The sequence below is a fragment of the Apus apus genome, chromosome 27 (genome assembly GCF_020740795.1).
Source record: "Apus apus isolate bApuApu2 chromosome 27, bApuApu2.pri.cur, whole genome shotgun sequence".
Classification (NCBI taxonomy): Eukaryota; Metazoa; Chordata; class Aves; order Apodiformes; family Apodidae; genus Apus; species Apus apus.
The window spans coordinates 1,950,650-1,974,032 of NC_067308.1; the positions used below are offsets into that span (position 1 = coordinate 1,950,650).

General features: G+C 42.5%; 1 protein-coding gene across 2 annotated transcripts in view; it reads right to left on the minus strand.

Moving 5' to 3' along the window:
* The window catches only part of ASH1L (ASH1 like histone lysine methyltransferase), a 73,368-nt gene that overhangs the window by 46,856 nt on the left and 3,129 nt on the right, over positions 1-23,383 (minus strand). For both annotated transcript variants that reach the window (XM_051641248.1, XM_051641247.1), the window contains exons 2-3: positions 16,755-17,271; positions 855-5,604 (exon numbers count right to left, since the gene is read on the minus strand). In XM_051641248.1, coding sequence (XP_051497208.1) covers positions 855-5,604; positions 16,755-17,171 — 5,167 coding nt within the window. In that variant the 5' untranslated portion in view covers positions 17,172-17,271. The remainder of the gene's footprint in view (positions 1-854; positions 5,605-16,754; positions 17,272-23,383) is intronic.

The window sequence follows — 23,383 nt, forward strand, 5'->3', positions numbered from 1 at the left end:
ACATATTGCAAGAAGGAGAGGGATTCAGAACCTTCACCAGCAGATTTCCACTTAAAACATCTCTGCTTTTTCCTTTCATTAGGTTGTTCCTCATAAAAACCCAAGTCATATCATTTACTGTAATGGAAATCCTCAGGAAATTCCCAGAACTGCATGACCTACAACCAAGCCCTCCTTGGAGCCAAAGTTAACCCTTTGGGTGACTTAGCACTTAGAATTTTTCTCTCCATTGCTGCAGGACCAGCAATCTCACGGCTTTCTGATGGCCACCTGCCTCGAGTAGCTTTAGTAAAATTAAACAGAATGAAGAAATATGAGCATGTAAAAGAATCCAGTCATTTCCAACTGCCCTCAAAATAAAGAAGCAAAACAAAAAAACCCTAAATGCCAAAATAAAACCAAGAGATGAAACTCTCCCATACATATGTAGTCAGAGCAGGGAGGTGTCAAATGAACCAAACTTCAAACAGAAACATGGCTTTTAAAGTATCAAAAATCACAAGAATTTTTAACTCATTTCTCTCTAGAGTTAAAACTGTAAGGAAAAAAGAAAAGGCCTTTTCAGGAAAAGCATCCTTAGCATAACTTCATATACTGCTATAACAAAGCAAGAAAGATCTGGTGGGAAGAGGCACCTACACAATCCCAGCTCTGGAGCCGTTAACCAACCACCACACAGAACATTGCTTTAACAGAACATACACTCAAGAGTGAAAGCAAGAGAAGTGCTGAAATTAACCTCAGAAAGATTCCCTCAAACCCAAACCTCTACTTGCCCTCTTTTTCTAGGATGTTTGTCACAACATAAAATAACAAGACTCATTGGAAAGAACCCGCCAGCAGAGCTCCCTTACCTGCCAGTGGCTGCAGTGCCTTTTCAACAGAAGGTAAGGGCTCCTTTCGGAGAGGTCGACTGAGCGAGGTGTCTTGTGCACTGAAGAGTCCAGGGCTGTCAGTTAATTTTTTACGTCCATTGGTGCTGGTAGAGTTTGTGACTCTGCAGCTGCCTATTGCACTTGTGAAAAGATTTGTGTGTTCATCACTGCTGGCTGGCTCAGAGCTTGGAGTAAATCCCCCCAGAGACAGGCCTGGGGAACTGTCTGAACAGTCTATCTGTAGCGGTGTCTGCAATCCCAGCGCTAACGAATTAGACTCCGAAGGCTCTCTCCTGACCCACTGTTCATCTCTGCTTAGCAAACCCTTTGAAGGTGACAGGTGTGGACAAGACATGTGACATCTGTGTTTCTCTTTATGTTTGTACCTCTCACCAACAGCCTCCTTCCCAAACCTGTAGCGCTTCAAGGACTCCAGAACTGTTCTAGAAGAGCTATTCGCTGTTATAGTGTCCATGGAAACCTGTGGTTGTTCAGAAGAACGATGTTCTCTGTGTTTGTGGCGATGTCTGTGCTTATGTTCCAGCATCCAGCCATAAGCCATTTCAGGTGGAACACTGGGGTACGTGCTCATTGACAAGAGCGGAGTCCTGCCTGTCGTGAGGAAAGCCTCCTGGCGTAAAAGTTTATGCTTCTTCTTGTGATATTTGGTGGGATTGAGAAGCAAATGGCCTGTGTGCATGTAGGAAGGTGGTGGCAGGGGAGTAGTAAAAGAAGGAGAAGGTGGAGGAGGATAAAGAGTTGGAGGGTACCTTCCATAATAACCTAAGCCTATGGGAGCAGCTGCAAGGGGAGAAGGAGAATAAGGCATGCCGTAAGAGGGGTAGAACCCGGTACTGGAGAGAGGAAAGCTGAGACTATGCATAAAAGGCATTTCTGCCATGGCCTCCCGCATTTTTGGAGGCCTGCCTCTCTTCTTCTTTAAATCAGGTTTTCTAATGTAGTGCAAAGGATCTAAAGGAAAAGTAGGATGGGTATAGAAACTATTGAAATTTATCCTAAAAATGGTAGGCAGTAAATCTCGGGGTATAAAATGGTGACTTCTGTGGGTTATTCTAATTTCACTTAAGCGACTTATTAATTCTTCTAACTCAGCGAGGAAATCTGGGTCCTGCCTGCCTCGAAGTTGAGGATACTTCTTTTTCCTTTTTCGCTTCTGTCTCTTCATTTTATCGTAACTCAGGTAATCGTGACTGCGGCGCTTACATTTGTGCTTATGCTTTTCTTTCAGATTACTTAAAACGGTGGAAGTTTCAGGTGGAATGAGGGACACGTGATCAAACGAATGCCTTTTCTTCTTCTGCCCGCAAAACTTCTCCGCTCGATCCGAAGTGCTGTTGTTATCTGTCCCTATTCCACTGTCGCTGGGGATCGTCTCATCGCTGTGAGACTCGCTCACTGGGGAGGGAGTGGCTTCTTTCAGGGATGTCAGCTCACTCAGGTGAGAAGGAGAGTTTGGCAACAAGGTAGGTGGAGATAATCTCCTCCTTCCCTTAGCAGCTTTCTTCATGGCAAGTGTCTGCATGACACTACCCTGTCGGGAGTGTATGTGGAGATAGGGCACCGAGCTGGGCTCAATGAACCCGGCATCACTGCTAACTGGGCTCTGCCCCCCACTCACTGCAGACGACTGGGAGCAAACTGGAGATGGAAGGATCTCAGAATTATTACCTGCTGCAGGCAGCAAATGAGGAAGTACTTGTCCTAGTGACGTACCAGGAGCTTGCTGAGCAGACTTCTCAAGAACTGTCAAACTGGCAGAACTGCTGGCCAAAATCCCGTTCAAGACAGCTTTAGGTTTCCTTCCTCTCCTTTTTCCTATATAAATTGTTCCTTTCTTGCTGACATTTATTTGCTGGCCTAATTTTGAACCAAATGTGGCAGCAAGAGTTGACACTGTGTTGTGGAGTTTAGATTGCACTTTCCCTTTGTTATTTGGTTCCACTGTACTAGACAGAATCTGATTCAAAAGTTTCTTTCGCTTCAGAGTTTTCATTTTATTTATTTTTCGAATAATTGTTTTCATTAACTGTCCATTATTTCTCTTGGCAACTTTTCTGTCTGAGTCTACTTCCAAATCAGTCATGCTACAAATATTAGGTTTTTGGACTTCTTCTGGCCCTCGGAGCTGGTCCTTTCTCTCAAAAAAATCTCCACTTTGATGTTGATCACTTTCAGACTCTATCTTGCTCGAGTTATCTGTTCCAACAAAAGGTGCCACAGAAAGAACAGGTGGCTTCATTTTAATTGATGACCTGATCTGCCTTTTAGGTCTCCCTCTCTTTTTAGGAAAAGGTTGTCCTGATAAGCTCTGTTTCAGGGAGGGAATTTCTACTTCAGGCTGCAAAATTGGAGGTTCTTGCTCTTCTTTTGACTGCACTGAAAAGACTTTTGATGCTGGGATCTTTAGAGTTCTTTTGGGGGGACCTTCAAGCTCTGGCATCTCCTTGGATTTAGGTCTTCCTCTTTTGGGTTTATACATGTCAGGTAAGAAATCATCTGACATACACAAACTAGCAGGTTGTTTGTGAGTACTGTAGAACTTTTGAGTTTGCTTGTCAGCCTCAGCCAACAGTGCAAGGGACTGTCCACCAGCTTCATTCAGTTTTGGCAACTGATGTTTGACAAATTCATGCTCCACAAATGAAGACGATCCTATGTTTTTCAAGAATTTGGCCTGCTCCAAATTACTGCTGGATAGTGCACTGTATGAAATGTTTTTAAAAAGCTCTGACCTTTCTAGTTCTAGACCCTTTGGAGGTCGACAGGTGTTTCTTGACACCACTTTAGTCCATCGTGGTTTCCTTCCTTTTCTTTTCTTTAAAGGTTTTGCTTCCTGAGTAGTGCTCAGATTTTTTGCTCCCTGGCAGGATTTATCTGATGCAGCTATTGCACCAATCTTTAGGAACTGCTTGCTACTAAACAAGCTTGTAAAACTAACTACTGAAGGAGTGACAGTAGCATGAATGTTTGTTTCAGCTGCCAAAATAGGCTTCTTCCCCATAGAAGGACTGGTTCTTGAAGTTTCTACATAAGTAGCTTTTGATTCATTTACATCATTATCAGCACCTTTGAAATCAGTGCTCAGAGTATGGTTCAACGTTCTGTTGATATTCAGAAGTGTACTGTCAGAAGAAAACTGGGTTTTGCCAATCTGATCTGAAATACCTTCTAAGAGATCTGCTGTGGAGCTTAAATGCAAAGAGTTAGATGCTAACTGTGCAGATGATGTTGAGAGGCTCCTGTTTAAGGTGGTAACAGACACTGTGGGTGAAGGTGATGGGAGATTTCCCTCTCCTACTGCACTAAAAGGGGACTTTGCTGTCGATACATCTGAAGCACCTCCTGTTCTGAAGTCTGGTGAAGTGCAATACACTGGAGGCTGTTTTTCATGCTTAGATGTTTCATAAATCCCTTTTTCACAGGTTGAGTAACCATCCTGTGGAACGCAGACTCCTTCATTAAACATCTCTTTGCCTACCTCGGCAATTTCTTTCCGAATTGAAAATTTTTCCAAGATACTTTCTTTATTCTGTCTCATAATATGCTTCTCAAATGTTTTACTAGTAGTATTTTCCTTCAGTAAATCTGTTGTCTCATGGCTTTCAAGGCTACTGAGGTTTGAATTGCAAGGAAGCTTAAATGGCTCTGAGGCAGGCATAAGAGAGTCTGCTTTCAGAGTGCCAGAGTCCTTGTTAACCAAACCAACTGGGCTGCCAATTCCTGTTGGCTTCTTTCCAGAGTCCTTGCTAACCAATCCCACTGGACTGCTAATTCCTGGCATCTTCCTCCCAGGGTCCTTGTTAACTGGTCCTATTGGGCTGCCACTCCCTGGTGTCTTCCTTCCAGAGTCTTTGTTAGTCAGAACTGTCATATTGCCAGTCCCTGGCATCTTTCTCCCAGAATCCTTGTTAACCAGTCCTGTAGGACTATTTATTACCAACAACTTCTTCCCAGCATCCTTGTGAATCAATCCTGCTGGAGTGCCAATCCCTACTGACTTCTTGACAGACTCCTTATTAGTCAACCCAGTCAGAGTGCTGATACCTGGGAGTTTCCTCCCAACATCTTTGCTGATTAATCCAACTGCAGAGCTGGTCACTGGCTGTTTCTTCCCAGAGTCCTTGTTAACTAACCCAGTAGGAGTGCTGATCCCTGGTGGCCTCTTTCCAGAGTCCTTGTTAACCAAGCCAATTAGTGGGCCAATCGCTTGTGGTTTCTTTGCAGAGTCCTTTTTAATCAATATGGCTGCACCACCAATGCCTAATGGCTTCTTCCCTGAGTCCTTGTTAACAATTCCAACACCAATACCAGATCCTGGCAATTTCTTTACTACATCTTTATTAACTAACCCACTTGTAGTTATAGTTCCTGGTAGCTTTTTTCCAGAGTCTTTAACCAAACCAGATGCAGTTCCATTTCCAGGCTTCTTCTGCTTTGTTTTGGAAGACTTTGAAGGAGGACAAGTTGCAATAAGTTGAGCCAATTTTTCTGTTACAGTTGTTGCTCCATTAATTTGTGTTCTATCCTTTAAGTCAGAATTATGGCTACTGATAAGAGTCGGAGGAGATGACTTTATATAATCTGTCATTTCAGATTGCAAGGGGGTAACTTTCTTAGATAAAGGATTTGTTTCTACTTGTATACCTTCTTCCACATGTATTTCAACTGTTGCAACTTCTCCAGCTTTCTTGTACAACTTTGAAGGGTCCTAGGAGTTAATAAAAAATAGCTTTTAGGAACTGAACACAAAGACCCTGAGTAATACAGTATGCTCAACAATGCTAAGATTGTTAATACCTGCTTTTTGATACTAGAGTATCTATATAAACACACACTTCATGACCCTAGTAAAGAAAATATATTTCAGTGGACATGTCAAATCTTTTCTGGTATAAAAGAAACCCAAACTTGCTCCCTATCCTCAAATGTAAAACATTTATTCTGACCCCCAATAACAAACACTCTCCAAAAAGAATGTTTATTAAAAAAATACATTAACAATAATATACTATGCTAACTATTTAAAGTGTGATAGCACTTGAAGACCTTGAAAACTACTGAGAAGCAGAGTGCACTGACAGGCAGGCACTGCGACCTGCCCAGCCCAGCTCCATCAGGACTCCTCAGTCATGTCCCATGGTCCCCTCAGCCCCTGCAGATTGCTCAGAGTACTAAAATAAATCAAATTATGCCTTTTGGTTGTATGGGGCAAGGGGAGGGCACACACAACACACAGGGAGGAAATGAAACTTGCAAAGTTATTTTCAGTGCTGACCTAAACAAATTGGATATTTATTCTGTAAATATTTATTATTAAAAAAATGCAATACCCATTATCTCAATAAATCCTACTAGGAACATCTCAATAAATTAGTATTTTCTTTTGGAAGGACATTCTTTACATACAGTGCCCAACACATCTCTGAAACACAGCATCTTCCTTCCGTTCTTCAAAAAGGGAGAAAAGGAAGACCCAGAGAACAACAGGCTGGTCAGTCCTACCTCTGTGCCTGGCCAGGTCATGGAGCAGATCCTCCTAAAGGCTCTGCTGAGGCACATGGAAAAGGTGGAGGTGGCTGGTGGCAACCAACATAGGCTTCACCAAGGACAAATCCTGCCTGACAAACGTGGTGGCTTTTTACACCGGGGTCATGGCACTGCTGGACAAGGGGAGAGCAACTGACATCAGCTGCCTGGAGCTGTGCAAAGCCTCTGACACTGTCCTGCACCATATCCTGGTCTCTGAGTTGGAACAATAAGGATTCAATGGATGGACCACTCAGTGGATGAGGAACTGGCTGGATGGTCACACACAAAGAGTAGTGGTCAATGGGTTGATGTCCAAATGGAGACCAGTAAGGAGTGGTGCTCCCCAAGGGTCAGTGCTGGGACTGGTGCTGTTTGACATCTTTGTCAGAGACATGGACAGTGGGACTGATGCACTCCCAGCAAGTCTGGTGATGACAGCAAGCTGTGTGGTGTGGTGACATGCTGAAGGGAAAGGAGGATGTCCAGAGGGACCTGGACAGGCTGGAGAGGTGGGCCCATGCCAACATCGTGAAGTTCAATAAGGACAAGTGCAGGGCCCTGCACCTGGGTTGGAGCAATCCCAAGCACAAAGCCAGGCTGGGTGGGAATGGATGGAGCAACCAAGGAGAAGGACTTGGAGGTGTTTGGGGAGGAGAAGCTCAACATGAGCCGGCACCATGGACTGGAGCCCAGAAACCCCCCGTGTCCTGGGCTGTCACCAGCAGCGTGACCAGCAGGGCCAGGGAGGGGATTGTCCCCTCTGCTCTGCTCTGGGGAGACCCCCTGCAGGGCTGGGAACAGCTCTGGGGTCTCCAACATAACAAGGACATGGAGCTGTTATAGAGAGTCCAAAGGAGGCCACGGAGATGATGGGAGGGCTGGAGCAGCTCTGCTTTGGAGACAGGCTGGGAGAGTTGGGGTGTTCAGCCTGGAGAAGAGAAGGCTCCAGGGAGACCTTAGAGCAGCTTCCAGTGCCTGAAGGGGCTCCAGGAAAGCTGGGGAGGGACTTTGGACAAGGGCAGGTAGTGATGGGATGAGGAGGAATTGATTAAAACTGGAAGAGGGAGATTTAGATGAGACATTAGCAGGAAATTCTTGGCTGTGAGGGTGGCGAGACCCTGGCCCAGGTTGCCCAGGGAAGCTCTGGCTGCCCCATCCCTGGAAGTGTTGAAGGGCAGGTTGGATGGGGCTTGGAGCAGCCTGGGCTGGTGGGAGGTGTTCCTGCCCATTCAGGAGGTGGGACTGGATGATCTTTAAGGTTCTTTCCAACCCAAACCAGTCTGGGATTCTATATGATTCTGAAATACATGGGATACATTCATTCCAAGCAGGGTCTGAGAATGGAAGACTCTCATCCGTTATGAGATACATATACATGCAATTGGAAAACCTTCTGGGATCTGCCACCTCAAACATTAAATGCAGAGTGAAAGGCATCAATGCCACAGCTCTTCATCCCTCCACAATAAAAAATAATAAGACAATTGAACAGTACTTACTGTGCATGATTACAGTCAGCATTAGACTGATCACTTCCGTGGTTGGCCAATATCTAATTATGCTGAAGAAAGATACAGCCTGAATTCCTTTTGTAATCATCTGATAAACAGCAAACATTGCTGCTGATCATGAACAAAGTATTTGTTCAGTAAACTACACCAGCCTGACTTCAATAAAAGACTGCAAGCTGGATTCAGTCTGACAGTTTCTTAGAGATGGGAAACAGAATCATAGAAATCATAGAATCATAGAAAGGTTAGGGTTGGAAGGGACCTTAAACATCATCCAGATCCAACCCCCTACATGGGCAGGGACAGCTCCCATTAGATGAGGCTGCTTAGAGCCTCATGCAACCTGGCCTTGAACACTGCCAGGGATGAGGCTTCCATGACCTCCCTGGGAAACCTGTTCCAGTGTCTCACCACCCTCATAGTAAAGAATTTCCTCCTAATGTTTAATCTGTATCTCCCTTCTTCAAGTTTTAAACCACTGCCTCTTGTCCTCTCACTACATTCCCATGCAAAAAAGTCCTGCCCCAGCTTTCTTGTAGGCCATTCAGGTATTGGAAAGTTGCTATAAGGTCACCTCAGAGCCTCCTCTTCTCCAGGCTGAACAACCCCAACTTCCCCAGTCTGTCTTCATAGGGGAGGTGCTTCAGTCCTCTGATCATTTTTGTCACCCTCCTCTGGACTCACTCAAGCAGCTCTATGTCCTTCTTATGTTGGGGGCTCCAGAACTGGACACAGTGTTCCAGGTGGGATCTCACATGAGCAGAGTAAGAGAATCACCTCCCTAGACTGGCTAACCACACTTCTTTTGATGCAGGACACAGTTGGCTTTCGGGGCTGCAAGATCACACTGGTGGCTAATAGCTGCTTGGGCAGTGTGCTGAGCTGGCAGCCTCTGCAGTGTAGAAACAGGCATTCCTAATACTGAGCTGCCCCTTTCCACCAGGATGGAACAAGAGGTGTGTTTCTTTCTGCTCACATACAGGCCTGGCACTTACATGGAAACTACTGAGTCAGCACAACACACTATGAGACACCAAACGTGGCATCCAGCTGCTTCAGCTGACACTCTTGGACATACCTGGGGTAGATTGGGACTGCCAGAGATCTTGACAAAACAGTATCAAAGGAGTCTTCCTGATCAAGCTGAATGACTGCCTTCACAGACTTACATCCTGTTTTCTATGGTCTTTAATGTTGAAAACAACTTTGGAACACCATTTTATTCTTTGTTCAGTGAACTCAAGACACATTTGAAAAATGCACCTGAATAATGACTTGGGAACTCAACTCTTCCTCCTGTGTCTGCTGAGCCACCTGTGTACACACCATCTTCCTTCTTGCTTCTCTCTCCCTCTCCAGTCTGCTGCCCTGCTAGACAGCTTCTGTTGTGTTCTCATTACACAGAATTGTCAGGGTTGGGAGGGACCTCCAGATATCATCCAGTCCAATTCCCCTGCTAAAGCAGGATCACCTGGAGCACATCACCCAGGGCTGCATCCAGATGGGTTTGGAATATCTCCAGAAAAGGAGATTCCACAACCCCCCTCGGCAGCCTGTCTCAGGGCTTTGTCACCCTTGCTGTAAGTTTTTCCTCATATGTAAACAGAACTTACCATGTTCCAGCTTGTGCCCATTGCCCCTTGTCCTGTCACTGGGAACTACTGAACTGAGTCTGGCTCCATCCTCCCTGCATCCACCCCGAGAGACTTACAGGCATTAATAAGGTCTTCCCTCAGCCTTCTCTTGTGCAGGTTAAGCAGCCCCAGCTCTCTCAGCCTTTCCTCATAAGGGAGATGCTCCAATCCGCCAGTCATCTTCCTTACTCTACATTGCACTCTCTCCACCAGTTCCCTGTCTCTTCTGAACTGGGGAGCCCAGAACTGGTCCCAGTTCTCCAGATGTGGCCTCACCAGGGCAGAGTAGAGGGGGTGAATGACCTCTCTCAACCTACAGTTTCTTGGTATCGAATGCCTCTTGTCAGGCTTCACCTTTTCCTATCCTCTGTTTCCAAACAAAGAGCTTGGAAGTTTTATTAGATATTTAAAGAAAATAAATTAGAAAATCCTTCCAAACACTGGCTTTGATCTAAATGAGATGCCAGAATTTTGAAAGCATGACTTTAGCATCAAACACACATTCTTTGAAAGCTGAAGGCATTCACCTTGGAAAGTCTCCTTCTTATCTAGGGTAAGTGAATTTTCTAGGCACGTTGAAAATTATTTGAAAGAACATGGAAAACAAACCAATAAACTTCTCTTGAGATGACAGACAAGAAGTAAAAAACAGATTTTGTAGTTTTTTCAGCTTTTTTTAAACCAAGTATTTTCTATGAGGAATTATTTTCATTGTTTTCCATAAAGCCACTTAATAATCAGTATGATTAACAGAAACGGTTTGTTTTTTGGGAATGGTAGCAGTATTTTTTTTTTCCCAAGGAAAATTTTCATGTCATAACAGTTAATAGAGAAATCTTGATTCAAATTTCTTCTTCAGAAAAGGCTGCACTGATGTGGCTGCTGTGGTAGCTGCAAAATCATTTAAAAAACCCCCAAAAAACCCAAGAGTATGAGTTCCTTCTTGTAATTCTGTATTACTAAAAATTTCAAATTTTCTGTGAAAGGAATGGGAGGTATTGCTATCACTAAGAAATATCATACAGGAACAATAAGACTATTGCAAATGGTAAAAACTAAACTTCGATAGCGCGCAACCATTAGCTTCAGCAATAAGTAACTAGGATATTTTCTGAATGGAAGGTAACAATGGAAGAAAAGAATTTCTGCTCATAAACAAGGGAATCAAGTAAATCTCTCATCTTAAACCAGCACTAACTAGTACAACTCTACCAGCACCAGTCACAGCATAAGTGGTGGTACATACCAGCTCTAAGTATTTTTAAGAAAGTTATCTAAAGGCTAGTGAAAAAGATGACCCATCTGTCTCAGACCAGCCTCCGTTACTGCTTGCTTCTTCACCAGATCCACACTAAAATCCTTGAGGTACCAGCAGCTCCACTTCACCAGCTGTTATGATCACTGTCCTGCCAGTCCAAACGTATTTCCAGAAAGTAAACAAAATTTCACAAGATTTATCAGTGACGGAAGTTCTCCTTTTGGGGGAGGATGGCCACAAGCATCAGTTGGGGTTGGATGTCCCCAAACCTCCTGCAGCAGAACAAAACCCACCAGCTGTGTGGGTTACTGGTTTTAAGCTGTGGTCTACAAGAGCCTCTGGTCTGTGGAGCAGTTTGGCACTTAGCCCAGCTTCTCTGGGGCAGCTACAGTCTTATGTAAATGATGCCAAAGCATCACATTTCAGGAACTTCCACCACCACCCTTCGCCACCCTCAGACTCACAAAACACAGAGCTGGGAGGCGGGGAGCAGCCATGATGTGTCTCACCGCTCTGGAGACAAAAAGGGTTCATCGCTTCCCTGAAATAGCTTGTGCAAACAATCACTCCGTGGGATGGGAAGGAGAGATCTCAAGTCCAAACCACAGCACAGTGAGCTTTCAGAGCACAGCCCAGCAAAACTTCCAGGTGAGTGTATCAGGTCTCTTGCTGTGCTTTGCTACTGGTGCAGGAGAGGCCCTTGGCTTCTGTATGACACCTTCAGCCTTTCCCTCCTGTGGTGCCATGGGGCAGGGCCCTCACTGCCTGACCTGAACAAACACAGTTTTAGATCAGAGAAAGTGTAAAGTCAGATTTTCGTGCAGGTAGTTTTGTGAGGACTAAGAAATCACAGGAAAAAAAATAATAAAAAAGACCCCTAACATCTTGTAGGGGTTTCATCCATCTCTGCAAACACTTACTTCAGGCTCCTGCACAGACACCTCCATTTCTTTTTCCCTTAATCACTTTTTACCAGGGTGCACAGTGATGGGATGAGGGGTACTGGTTTTAAGCTGGAAGATGAGAGATTTAGGTTGGACATTAGGAAGAAATTCTTTACTATGAGGGTGGTGAGACCCTGGCCCAGGTTGCCCAGAGAAGCTGTTGCTGCCTCATCCCTGGAAGTGTTCAAGGGCAGGTTGGATGGTGCCTGAAGCAGCCTGGTCTGGTGGGAGGTGACCCTGCCCATGCAGGGGGTTGAATTAGATGTCTTTAGATCAAGGAATGTTTTAGTTTGGATTGAAAGGGACCTCGTAGACCACCTAGACGGATCCACTAGATGATCTTTGGATTAGCTGCTGAAGGCATCAGGGTAAGGACTTCACCAGCCTAGGTTGTCCAGAGAAGCTGTGGCTTCCACATCCCTGGAAGTGTTCAAGGGCAGGTTGGACGGGGTTGCAGCAACCTGGTCTGGTGGGAGGTGTCCCTAACCATGCACGGGGGTTGGATCTGGATCAAGATGATCTTTAAGATCCCTTCCAACCCAAACTATTCTATGATTCATGCTGCAATGCAAGCTGACTATACCACACAAAAGTCTAAACCAGTTTTTCTCAGATTACACACATTTTCAGTGAAGAGCTCTAGAATCTTTCTATATTACTCTGGCTTTCAGATGGCAGGGTTCATCCAGGTGCAGAGCCATTAAAAAAGACCTAGATTACATTACATTCAAAACCATTCTGTGCTTTGAAAACTATTTATTCCTGTGCTATCACTAGCTACAACTGCCACGCTTAAAACTCTGTCCAACAAAAGAACTGCCCAAAGCAATTACATAAAACATGTAAGTTTGCATAAATTTGGTATTATTGTTAATTTTGCGCTGAGCTAAATTTAAAATTTTAAGTTGCTTATGTGGACATACTGTTTCTAGAGTTGCATCCCTAATTTGAAGAATTAAGATTCTGATATATTTTGATATAAACTATTAACAGTTGATCATTCCAGAATCATCACAAGCAACAACAGCAAAAAAACAGACTTTTCTTCTGAAAAAAGGCATTAATTGTTACACCACAGCATGATCTTATGGCTTAATTTATTACTAAATTATTACATACTGTTATTATTATTGGTACTTATTTGCAAAAAGCTTAAGAGTACACAATCTTTCAAACGAACAAGGATATCTCCTAGCAAGTCTGTTGTAAAACTCACACTTCTCACACTAGAATCAAATTAGAAAACACAAGATAAGCCTCAGCTTCCAGAAGGTGAAATAGTTATAATTCAAATAAGCACCCTGAAGAACCACAGGAAGTGCTTCAGTAGTTGTGGCATCAATTTATTCTACACAAGTTCCTCAGTAACAAGTCTGTTTGCTGTTGATTTTTTGCCACCAAGACTTGTTGAGTCTTTTCTAAAAACAAGCTCTAGCTAACTACTGGTAAACAAATAAGCAGTCTATGACAAAAACTTATGTCTTAGATGCTGCAGAAAATATTCTTGAGCTATTTAAAAATAAAAGACTTATTTAGCTTTGTTACTTTTTCCTTGAGAGGTTTCAATTAGTGGCTGTGATTTCATCAGCACTCTCCTGTAGAGCTCCCCTACACAATCAAGGGCAAGAAAAGAACTACAGAGCACTGCGCTCAGCAGTTTGACAGAGAAAGAAGGGGATGGAGCAAAAGGGCAAGTTCCAGCCTGCTTCGCTGTTTCACTGTGACTACCTCAGAGTTACAGTAGGCTGTCCTGATCACTTCTTGCCTTCCTATCTTCTAAAACTTTAGTAATGCAACTTTGCTGTGTCACTGGCTACATGCACCTTGCGTGGGAAGGTGCCTCATGTACCTCTTGTGCTAAATATAAATTTTGCTTCTGTTACTTTTCTGTCTAAGGCTGAGGTTTTCAGGCTTACCAAAGGTATGCCATCCATAGACAATACCTGTCAGCCACGGGACACTTCTCTGAAAAAGAAATTCTTGTTTCATATTCAGTGTCAAAAAGCAAACTGAACACTGTTCTGCTACTACAGGAATTTCTGATTTTTATTTCTCTTAACACCTGGGAACCTTAGTCATTTTTAGGCCTCTCTTTTCTGTTTGATTATTTGCTCTTCAGAAGAATAGAGAACGGAGAGAAACCCTTTGCTGACGTAACTGAAGACACTGTCCATATTTTAAGAGGCCTTTCAGCAACAAGCTTGAGAAAGCAGCAGAGCTAGCAGAGATGGGAGTGCGAAGTACTCTCCTATTATTTTAATTTTTACACAGATATTCCCAGGAGAAGTTTTCCACTACTTTTCTTTGTGTCTTAGTGGTTAACTGAGGATACTGCAAGTGATACATTTTAATTCAAATTCCTTATTCCTCCTTTAAAAGGACAACTCAAAGGATTGCCACACCTTGCTCCCAACTGATCATACATTTGCTTTTTTTCCCCTCCACGGAGAATAGGAGGAGGGAGAGGAGGAGGGAGTGGAGGAGGATCTAGATGATCTTTAAGGTCCCTTCCAACCCTAACCTTTCTATGATTCGATCCTCTGAGGAAAGGAAAAGATCAAAGGATCACTTTCATTTTCTGAAGTGTAATTTGCTGTGCTAAAACTTGCTTTATTTCATTGCAGCAAGAAAAAAAAAATCTCTGGTATCATATTCAGAACAGGCCATCATTTTAAACCATGCTTGCCATTTGGTTCTAGAAAGACACTTTTTAATCCCACTTGCTAGAAACAAGTAGGATGCTGCAAACCTTTATTTCTAACAACCCAAAATGCAGAATGGCAGCAGGGAACATAGAGAGTTAAATAACTTGAAAACCATTTCAGTAAAATTGGAGAGAGAAAGCAGAGTATCTAAAGTGAATTATAATTTGTCAGAGATTTGAAACAATAGTTAAGTAATGCAAATTTAATGGAACAGATCTGTGCTGCTCTACACGTCACGTTTAGGTCATTCACCAGTCAAGGAGGTGGAGTAACTCCATTCAGAATAGCTGGAATTGAAAAGTGATATGGTATCAATGATGTACCATATATAATATCCATAATATTTAATTACATCAGGAACATTTGTTTTCCAGCTTTCTAAGTTCCATTTGAAATATGATGGATCTCTTGAAGAAAAGTGATATAAAGAAAGATGTCAAGGATGAATGATCCATGTGCTCACCATCTGATTTAAATATTAATTATTCTACCAAAAAGAAATTCCCAGGGCACAATCTCTTGATGCAATGAGAGTTTCAATACCTAGTGACTCTCTTTGCTAGTAAGAGATTTTCACTTAAATTCGAAACTCAAGGGAGATCAGTGACTGGATATTCCAGATTGGCCCAATACTCAACTCATCCCAATACAGACTTGGTAAAAAATACAGAACACAAAAAAACCAAAACCAACAACAACAAACCAACCAAGAAGCCAAAACAAACAAGAAACCTAAGAATGTCATCAGTATGACAAATTGTGATTTACTCTTCCAATTTTTTTCAAGATTAAGTTAGAATAAACATTAGAAAAACTGAGCTTGTTCTTCAATGGAAGAATGTAAAGCGAAGGCCATGGGTCCTAAGTTCTGAAATGTACCACTTGAGAACTTCTTGTTTGATAGGCTGATGAAAAACACCTTCATGTTTCTAATGCTGATTAAAAAACCCAACACAGTTGCATAGTCTGGAAAAAATAACTGTAGTCAATCCTTGTGCCATACAGCACACTTGTTCTTTCAGGGCATATTTATTCTTTCTCTTTGAAGATCCTCTTCCTCAAGGAAACCTTAAATCTGGGTTATGTGAGGGGCAAGAAAAAGGATTTGGTGTCACAGACATCAACTCAGCACAAGATAAAGCAATTTTCCTTCCTGTTGGGTAGGCTCTGCCTTATGAGTTATGATCTATGCAGCCTTAAGAATAGGACACAGGCCAGAGAAGTGAAAACCCTTTAGCCTTGGGAACCTTTGAAACAGAAGCCCCATGAACAGAGGAACCACAAACTGCCAGGGCCTTGTGCTCTCTTGCTGATCTTCCTGGTGCTGCAAATCGAACAAGGCTACACAACGAACAGGTGAGGGAACTGGGAGAGACAAATCTGCACTCATAAGGAAACACAGGTAAGTCCAGGAAAACCAGGAGTGTAGGGAAAAGCTTCAGCTTTAAAGTAGGGATGTACTAAAAGGAGACAGATTATGGAGGGAACATTCTAACACTTTATTAGTTAGCAAAACTTTGATGTATATCGGAAAAAAGAGCATGCTGCAACAAAACACTTCTAAAATTTCGCATATCTGCAACTACATTTATAATTCTTGCCATTTCTCCTACTTTCTCTATCTGCTGTTGCAGCTCTTACTTGTGACATCATGCAGATCACAAAAACAACACATACTCCAGGCAGGGCTATCTCCTTGCATTTGGAAAATATCTGGAACATCTCTCAAGCCACTGTATTTATATGCAGTTTATTGTCAGGCTGTTTTCTCATGCATCTGGAAAAGTATTTTTCACTTTTCAGACACTGCTTGATATGTTCATTGCAGAGTCAGCCAAGACACAGCAAAAACAACAGTTCTAACAGGTACAAGAAAAAAAACATACTTCCAATTCTAGAGACAAGCACAGCAACGACCCATCCCCCTTTAACAGAGACAAGACTCCCCACTTTCTTCTATATAAGAGACTAAAATTAATGAAATTCACGCTATTACTTTTCTGAAAGTTATCTCTGATGATCACTTCATGTTCATATGGGAAGCATGTTTTACTGCTGTTAAAAAAACAATGTTGACAAGCTGTGAAAGAGCAAAAGCCTCGTTTCCTGTTGATGGAATTAAATCTAACAATATATTTCTACTTTAAAAATCTTCAGTATCAGAGGTTACATGGCAAACCAGTTAGCAGAACATGATCACACAGAAATCAGAAATTTTTAAACACAGTTTTAATTTACTATGACTTGAAAAACACTACATACACACACATTACTCACTTGTTTTGAAGGACAGTGCTCATTCTTCTCATCTGTCATCTTCCCACTCTTTGGTGCCCTTCTTGGTTGCTTGATGCTGGTTTTTATAGCAGGCCGGCACACATAATTCTCAAGGTTCTTGGGAGGCTTTTTTGTTCGCTTTGCTTGAAGACCAATCTTCAGTTTCAAGTTTCCTTCTGAAAAGTTTGTTTCTTTCACTGAAAACTGTTGCTGGGCATCAGTCAGAGCCTCATTCTTCCCATTCTCAGTACTGTTCCCCTCCCGATTCTTCTTATTGTCGTCTTCTTCCTTGGTGCAACTTTCTAGCTCTACTTCTTTTCCCACCAACGTGCCAATGTTGACTACAGAGGGGCTTTTCCCAGAAAACCCTTCAGAATCAGAACCCAAGCCTAACATAGCAGTATTCCGAGGGTCCATCACAGGCGAAATATTTGCCTTCAGGTAATTTTAGGGAAGATTTACAGAGATATGTTCCACAGAAGATCTGTTCTACTACTGGCAGCCAGCATCTTTTACTCTGGAGCAGAAAAAGGAAGACAGAAGTACACTTCAATTTTCTAGCAGATATGAAATTAATGTTAAAAACAATTAGAAAGCAAACAATCACATCTCAGACAAGGCCAATTACATGGCTGAAGTTTCAAAATACCAGCCCCTCCTGTAACCTACTACTAAAATACCAATTAATCTGTAAAATCACTTTTGGACAATAGCAAATCAAAAGTATGTGACTATTAAAGAATTTCCATTTCATTCACATGATACTTCAAACGATGGTTAAGGCTTTTAATTTTGATCAATGAAATAATTGATCTTATTTAAAGGCAGAGCCCAGCTACTCCTAGTACTGCCACTCTTGGTCTGGTCTCACTGAAACTGCTGCATCTAAGCAGTGAAGCAGCTAATGAAACCTATGACACAGCATCCCAAACCCACAGACAATCCAATCTGAATCATCTGAACCACTAGGAAAGTTGAGCTTAACTTAAGTATGCTTTGGTTTCCAAGCATGCCACAAAATCTGCTTTTTAGTTGAGGACTTTCCAAAATTCAGGAAGGATGGAAGAACAGCAGAAAAAGAAACCAACAAAAAAACCAAACAACCCCATCAAATACATTCACACACTAATTTATACTTCCTGGATCACAGGAACAGAAGTCCACACTTCTGCCATCAGAGATACTTTTATGTACATATAATTAACCTATTTATCCTAAAATATCAGAAGGAACTTCTTCATCTTAACTGCCTTAAGAACTAAGCAAAAGTTGATTTGAATGAACTTGCTAATGCAAGGGTTCCAACCCCTGGCAGATGCAGTGTGCCAGCACTTGCACACGCACCACCACAGAGCCATAAGCTGCTGTTTCCCCCACTGCCAAAGAACCAACAAAATGTTATTTTACCCATGGGAAAAAAATGATCACAGAAGGAATCTGCAGAAGATACAAACATGGTATAATGCTAACTATGGCAGAGGACAAGGCCCAGATTACAGACGAGCAGCTCAACACAAGGATTTCAGCATGGTCAGAGAGATGTGTGTGTGATGAAAGGACACAAGGAATAGTTACAAAATTGGGGACGTGAAACTCAGCAACCCTCCAAAGTACTCTGTGTGTGGGCTGAACAAAACTCCTGGTGAAGCATGACAGCCCCAAGGACATGCACAATCCCTACAGTGCACTGACTGAGAACAACCTTGAGGAGAAGGACCTGGGGGTGTTGGTAGATGAAAAGCTCAACATGAGCTGGCAATGCTCACTCACAGCCCAGAAATCCAACTGCATCCTGGGCTGCATCAAAAGAAGCGTGGCCAGCAAGTCGAGGGAGGTGATCTGCCACTCTACTCTGCATTTGTGAGACCCCACCTGGAGTACTGTGCCCAATTCTGGAGCTCTCAACACAGGAAGGACAGAGGTCTTGGAGCGAGTCCAGGGGAGGCCAGAAAGATGATCCGAGGGCTGGAGCAGCTCTGCTATGAAGACAGGCTGAGAGAGTTGGGGCTGTTCAGCCTGGAGAAGGGAAGGCTTCAGGGAGACATTATAGTGGCCTTCCAGTGCCTGAAGAGGGTCTACTGGAAAGCTGGGGAGGGACTTTTTATCAGGGTGTGTAGTGGTAGGACAAGGGGTAATGTTTTTAAACTGGAAGAGAGGAGATTTAGGTTAGATGTCAGGAAGAAATTCTTTACTGTTAGGGTGGTGAGGCACTGGAACAGGTTGCCCATGGAGGTTGTGGCTGCCCCCTCCCTGGACGTGTTCAAGGCCAGCTTGGACAGGGCTTTGTGCAACCTGGTCTAGTCAAAGGTGTCCCTGCTCTTGCTTGGAGGTTTGGAACTACATGATCTTCTAGGTCCATTCCAACCCAAACCATTCTACGATTCTATGAAGACGTATCAGGTCTTTTTGACACCACTATGGCAACACATCATCCATGTGCCCATCTACCCCATGGGGATGGCACACCAAATGACTCCAGATCAAACCCTGCTTGGCCTAATGTCCTGGTTTGAGCCAGGATGAAGCCATTGAAAAAAAAAGTCAGTAAAAGGAAAATTAGCTTCATCCTGGCTCAAACCAGGACACCTTAGCAGCAGCTCAGGAGAGAAGTTCTCCTTTGTCAAGATCCAGGGGTGAAAACAGAACAAACCATGTGGATGTATTTGTTTCAGGGGCATTATAAGCAGAAAGTGTTTATCTATCTTAAACATTTAAATATCTTAATAATTTCTGAAAATGAAGTATGTTAGAAGCAGGTCTGAAAAAAACATCAATGTACTGAAAAGAGCATCACAGAAACTAAATCAGCATGATCTTCTGCTCTTCAGTTATAAAGGCTAAATTGTAAGGAATGCTGTGAAAAGGTTTCAACAGTTTCAGTGAACTTCAAAATCAGTTTTAATGGTTTCAAAAAGGTTTCAATGAGCACAGCAATGATCCATGACATTTGGCCTCCTGGCAGGTCAGCACATGCATACTCGAGGCAGGTCCCAAAGCCATATGCCTCTTGTCCAGACAGTAATTAGAAAACCAGCAGTAGGGAGGTGGTATTTTGAGGTGGCTCAGTAAACCCAAGCACTGTATAGAAAGGGGGAAAGATAAGGAATGTGAAAGATGATTCTGGGAGAGTATTAAGGTGACTGTCCTGGACACAAGTTGCAAGTGAGATGCCACGTTTAGTGGGCACAGGGAATCGTGCTGCTGGGAACAGAGAACATGCTGGGCTGAGAGCTCAGCTGCTCTGGCTACTTTCTCAGAGAAAACAAACTTATCTTCCTATGTTCTGTGCACATTATTAAAAGGGATTTCTTTCTGCAGCTATAACTTTTCAACTAAGAACATCCTGAAAAATCAAAAGTGGAATTATTACTCAGAAGACCAGAGGTAATTAGATAAAATCTTGATTTTCCAACTAGAAAAGATGGGTAGAGCAGTGTTACACAGGGGGCTAGAAAGCAAGTCAGAGACAGTTCCTAGTTCAAGGCTCAATATCCAGTCCAGTAAGTTACACCAAGTCACCAAAAATGGGCCTTCTTCTACATGCCAATGCACCAAGGAAATCTGGGCAGCAGTAAAATAATTCTAAGCTAATGCATGACTTTTTATTACTCAAGTTCAAGAAAAGGAGAGAATCCTCCAGGCCATCATGCAACTCTCAAATCTATGTTCACACAAATGTTTTCTTCTCTAGTGACTTTGGTCCAGAACAGCTACAACACTTCAGCATTTTCTTACCATTAAAATTAATTAATAAGCTTAAAATCTGAAAACAAATTAAATTGAAACAGCACCAGCTACACTGCTGATTTTGGCTCCATATTTACTCAATAGCAAGACTGTAATTATACTGATAAACTGACCTTAGAAAATGCAAGACCAAGACAAAGTGCGCATTGAGAATTAAAGAAGAACTGAGCTAAAACCTTATCCAGTGGTAACACAGAATCAGTAACTATCCTAGAAACAAAGTCACAAAACCGATGGCTCTCAAACACATTGCAGGTAACTTCATTTATCCTTTAATTCCTCTCTACACAGACAACAAAAATGCTAATCCTGGACCTAATCATCATTTTGCCTTGATCCCTGTAATCTTCTCTCTGACCCTCCAATCATCCCACTCTAATTCACAGAAAATGTGTCTGCCAATTTGATAATTTTCTTAACCTTGAACTGATTAGATCTCATCTCTTTGAGTCTCAAAATGCTTTTTCTTCCCTATCTTATAAAGTTCAAGCTTCCTGTCATTGTCTTCAAGGTGTGCTCTGCTCTTCACTTTTTCCCCTTCCTTACTGCTTTCTGTTTCACCACTGACAAACATCACACATCTGAGTTCCCCCCCTACTTTTTTTAAGTAACACCATTACTTTCTCTGTGCTGCTCTTGCCACTTCACGTGCCCTGCCTGCACCAGACCACAGGGGCTGTGCCATTCTTCTTGCAGGTAGTGCCTTAAAATCTCCTTGCAAATGTTAATGCACATGAGCAGCCAAAAAACAACAGCCACAGTTCAGAGGCAGCTGGCATGAAAACTTCAATTATTTAGTCCGTCCAAGACCTAAAACTATCTGTTTTACCCACATGATATAAGGTACATATCTGTGTCTTCACTTTCCACATTAGTTCTGTTAATATGCAAGTCTTGTTTTTAATTCCACTATAGTCTTCTTCAGCTCAAAAAATGGACTTTGGACTTGCAAAGTACCCGCTTCGATGATACTTATCCCTGAAAGAGATCTTTGCATGTCTCTACTACAGGGATTTTTATAAGAAAAGCATTTATCCATCTGCCCAATAAGATTCAAGGGAAATTACAGCAGTGAAGTTTGACTGCCCATGCCCACAACTAAGTATTTTTTAAGCTTGCACACTGTCACTTAACCACACTGCTCCGTAACTTCCAGAACTGGGAAGTGCTGCTCCAACCGTGCAGCACAGCATCCTGCATCAGGCTAAAACCTCTGCTCAGCAATTCCTACCCCACTGCTCACATTCTGCAGACCTACAGAAGGTCTTTCCAAAAAACACCACAATTTATTTAAATACTCTTTTTGATGAGAGAGACTGCCATTTCCCTGGGGAATCTGTTCCAAAACCTAATCCACATTTTGCAACAATGTTCATTCATGGAATTTTAGGCTAACAGGAATGCTGCTAAATTAAGGCTCAGCTAGTACCAAATCTCTACCACAGCCTTACAAATTGTGTCTAAGACATGTCCTAATCATCTAAGAAGCAAACCACATCTAATTTCCAGTCTCTCATCCAGCAATTTTTGTAGATCTCAAATCCCTCCTGGAGTTGTTCTTCCCCAGAAAGATTAACTAGGAAGCATGTTAATATCCGTTTTGAGATGTGCCACCTATAACTAAATGGTGTTAATGAATGTTTTTTCTAATGCCATATCCACTTTTAATAACTACTCTTCATTCTTATTCCCGTGTTGACACATCCAAAGCTCTTTTTGCCCATCATCTGCTAAGATTTCTTCTGATCCCTTGCTTTTCCAGAAAAAAAAATAATCAAGGGTTGTCATCTACTGTCAGCCCCTAGATATGTTCCCCACCCTTAGCAATAGTAAAAGTTGATTTTACCTCTGTCCAAGTTACTAAGTAATTTTCATTTTGTTGACAAAAACATATTGTGATTTTATATTTGGAAAGTGATAATTATTCCTTTGGTTCTTTCCATTGCTTCAGCTCCAGGGGACATTAAAAAAATTCAGCTGAATGTCTAAATCCCAGAATATTAGTTCGAATTCTACACCCTCCCACAATCCCTTCTTATATCCCTTGTCTTCTTTCCTCTTCTACACTCAAAAGTTCTTTCTCAAAAAGAGAATAAAATGTGCCATAAAAAACCCACTGGAGGTCACCAAAATAGACCTTCAAGGACCTGGGATTACCTTGGTGAGTATTTTTTTAAAACATTTAGAGGTGGAGATACGTGTCAAGAGATAAAGTTACTGTTAGTGTTCTATGAGGTGACAAATACAACATTGTACCAATAGAATCTGTTATATGTGGTTTTGACAGCTATAAAAGAACAGAGCACCTGCCTTGTTAAGAACAATATTCTACAGAAGTCATAATGGTATTAGGGAAAATCTCTTCCCAGAAAGAGTGGAGAGGCCTTGGAACAGGCTGCCCAGGGAAGTGGTGGAGGCACCATCCCTGGAGATGTTAAAAAAACGGGTGGACATGGTGTTTCAGGAGATGGTTTAGTGGCTGGGGGTTGTAGGGCCGACAGTTGGACTTGATGATCTTGAAGGTCTTTTCCAGCCTTAATGATTCTATGATTCTATGGCAAGGACAAGAGGGACCACATGTGGGGAGAGCAAATGGCAGCAGGACACTGGTCTGGTAGGAGACAAGGCAGAGGGCAGACTTGATGACACTGCAAGGATGCTTCACCTTACTACTTATACTGATATCCTACTTTAACTGAAAAGTTTGGAAACAGGAGATTGAATTTTGACTTGCCAGGCAATTTTCTTGTTTCACTATTCACAGGCAAGTTAACAAGAAACTGCTAAACAGTGTGTAAAAAACCCCAGATATGATTAGACCAAAGGTTCATTTAGCCCTATGCTGTTAGTCCCAACATCAGCCAGTACTGATTGCCTAGGGA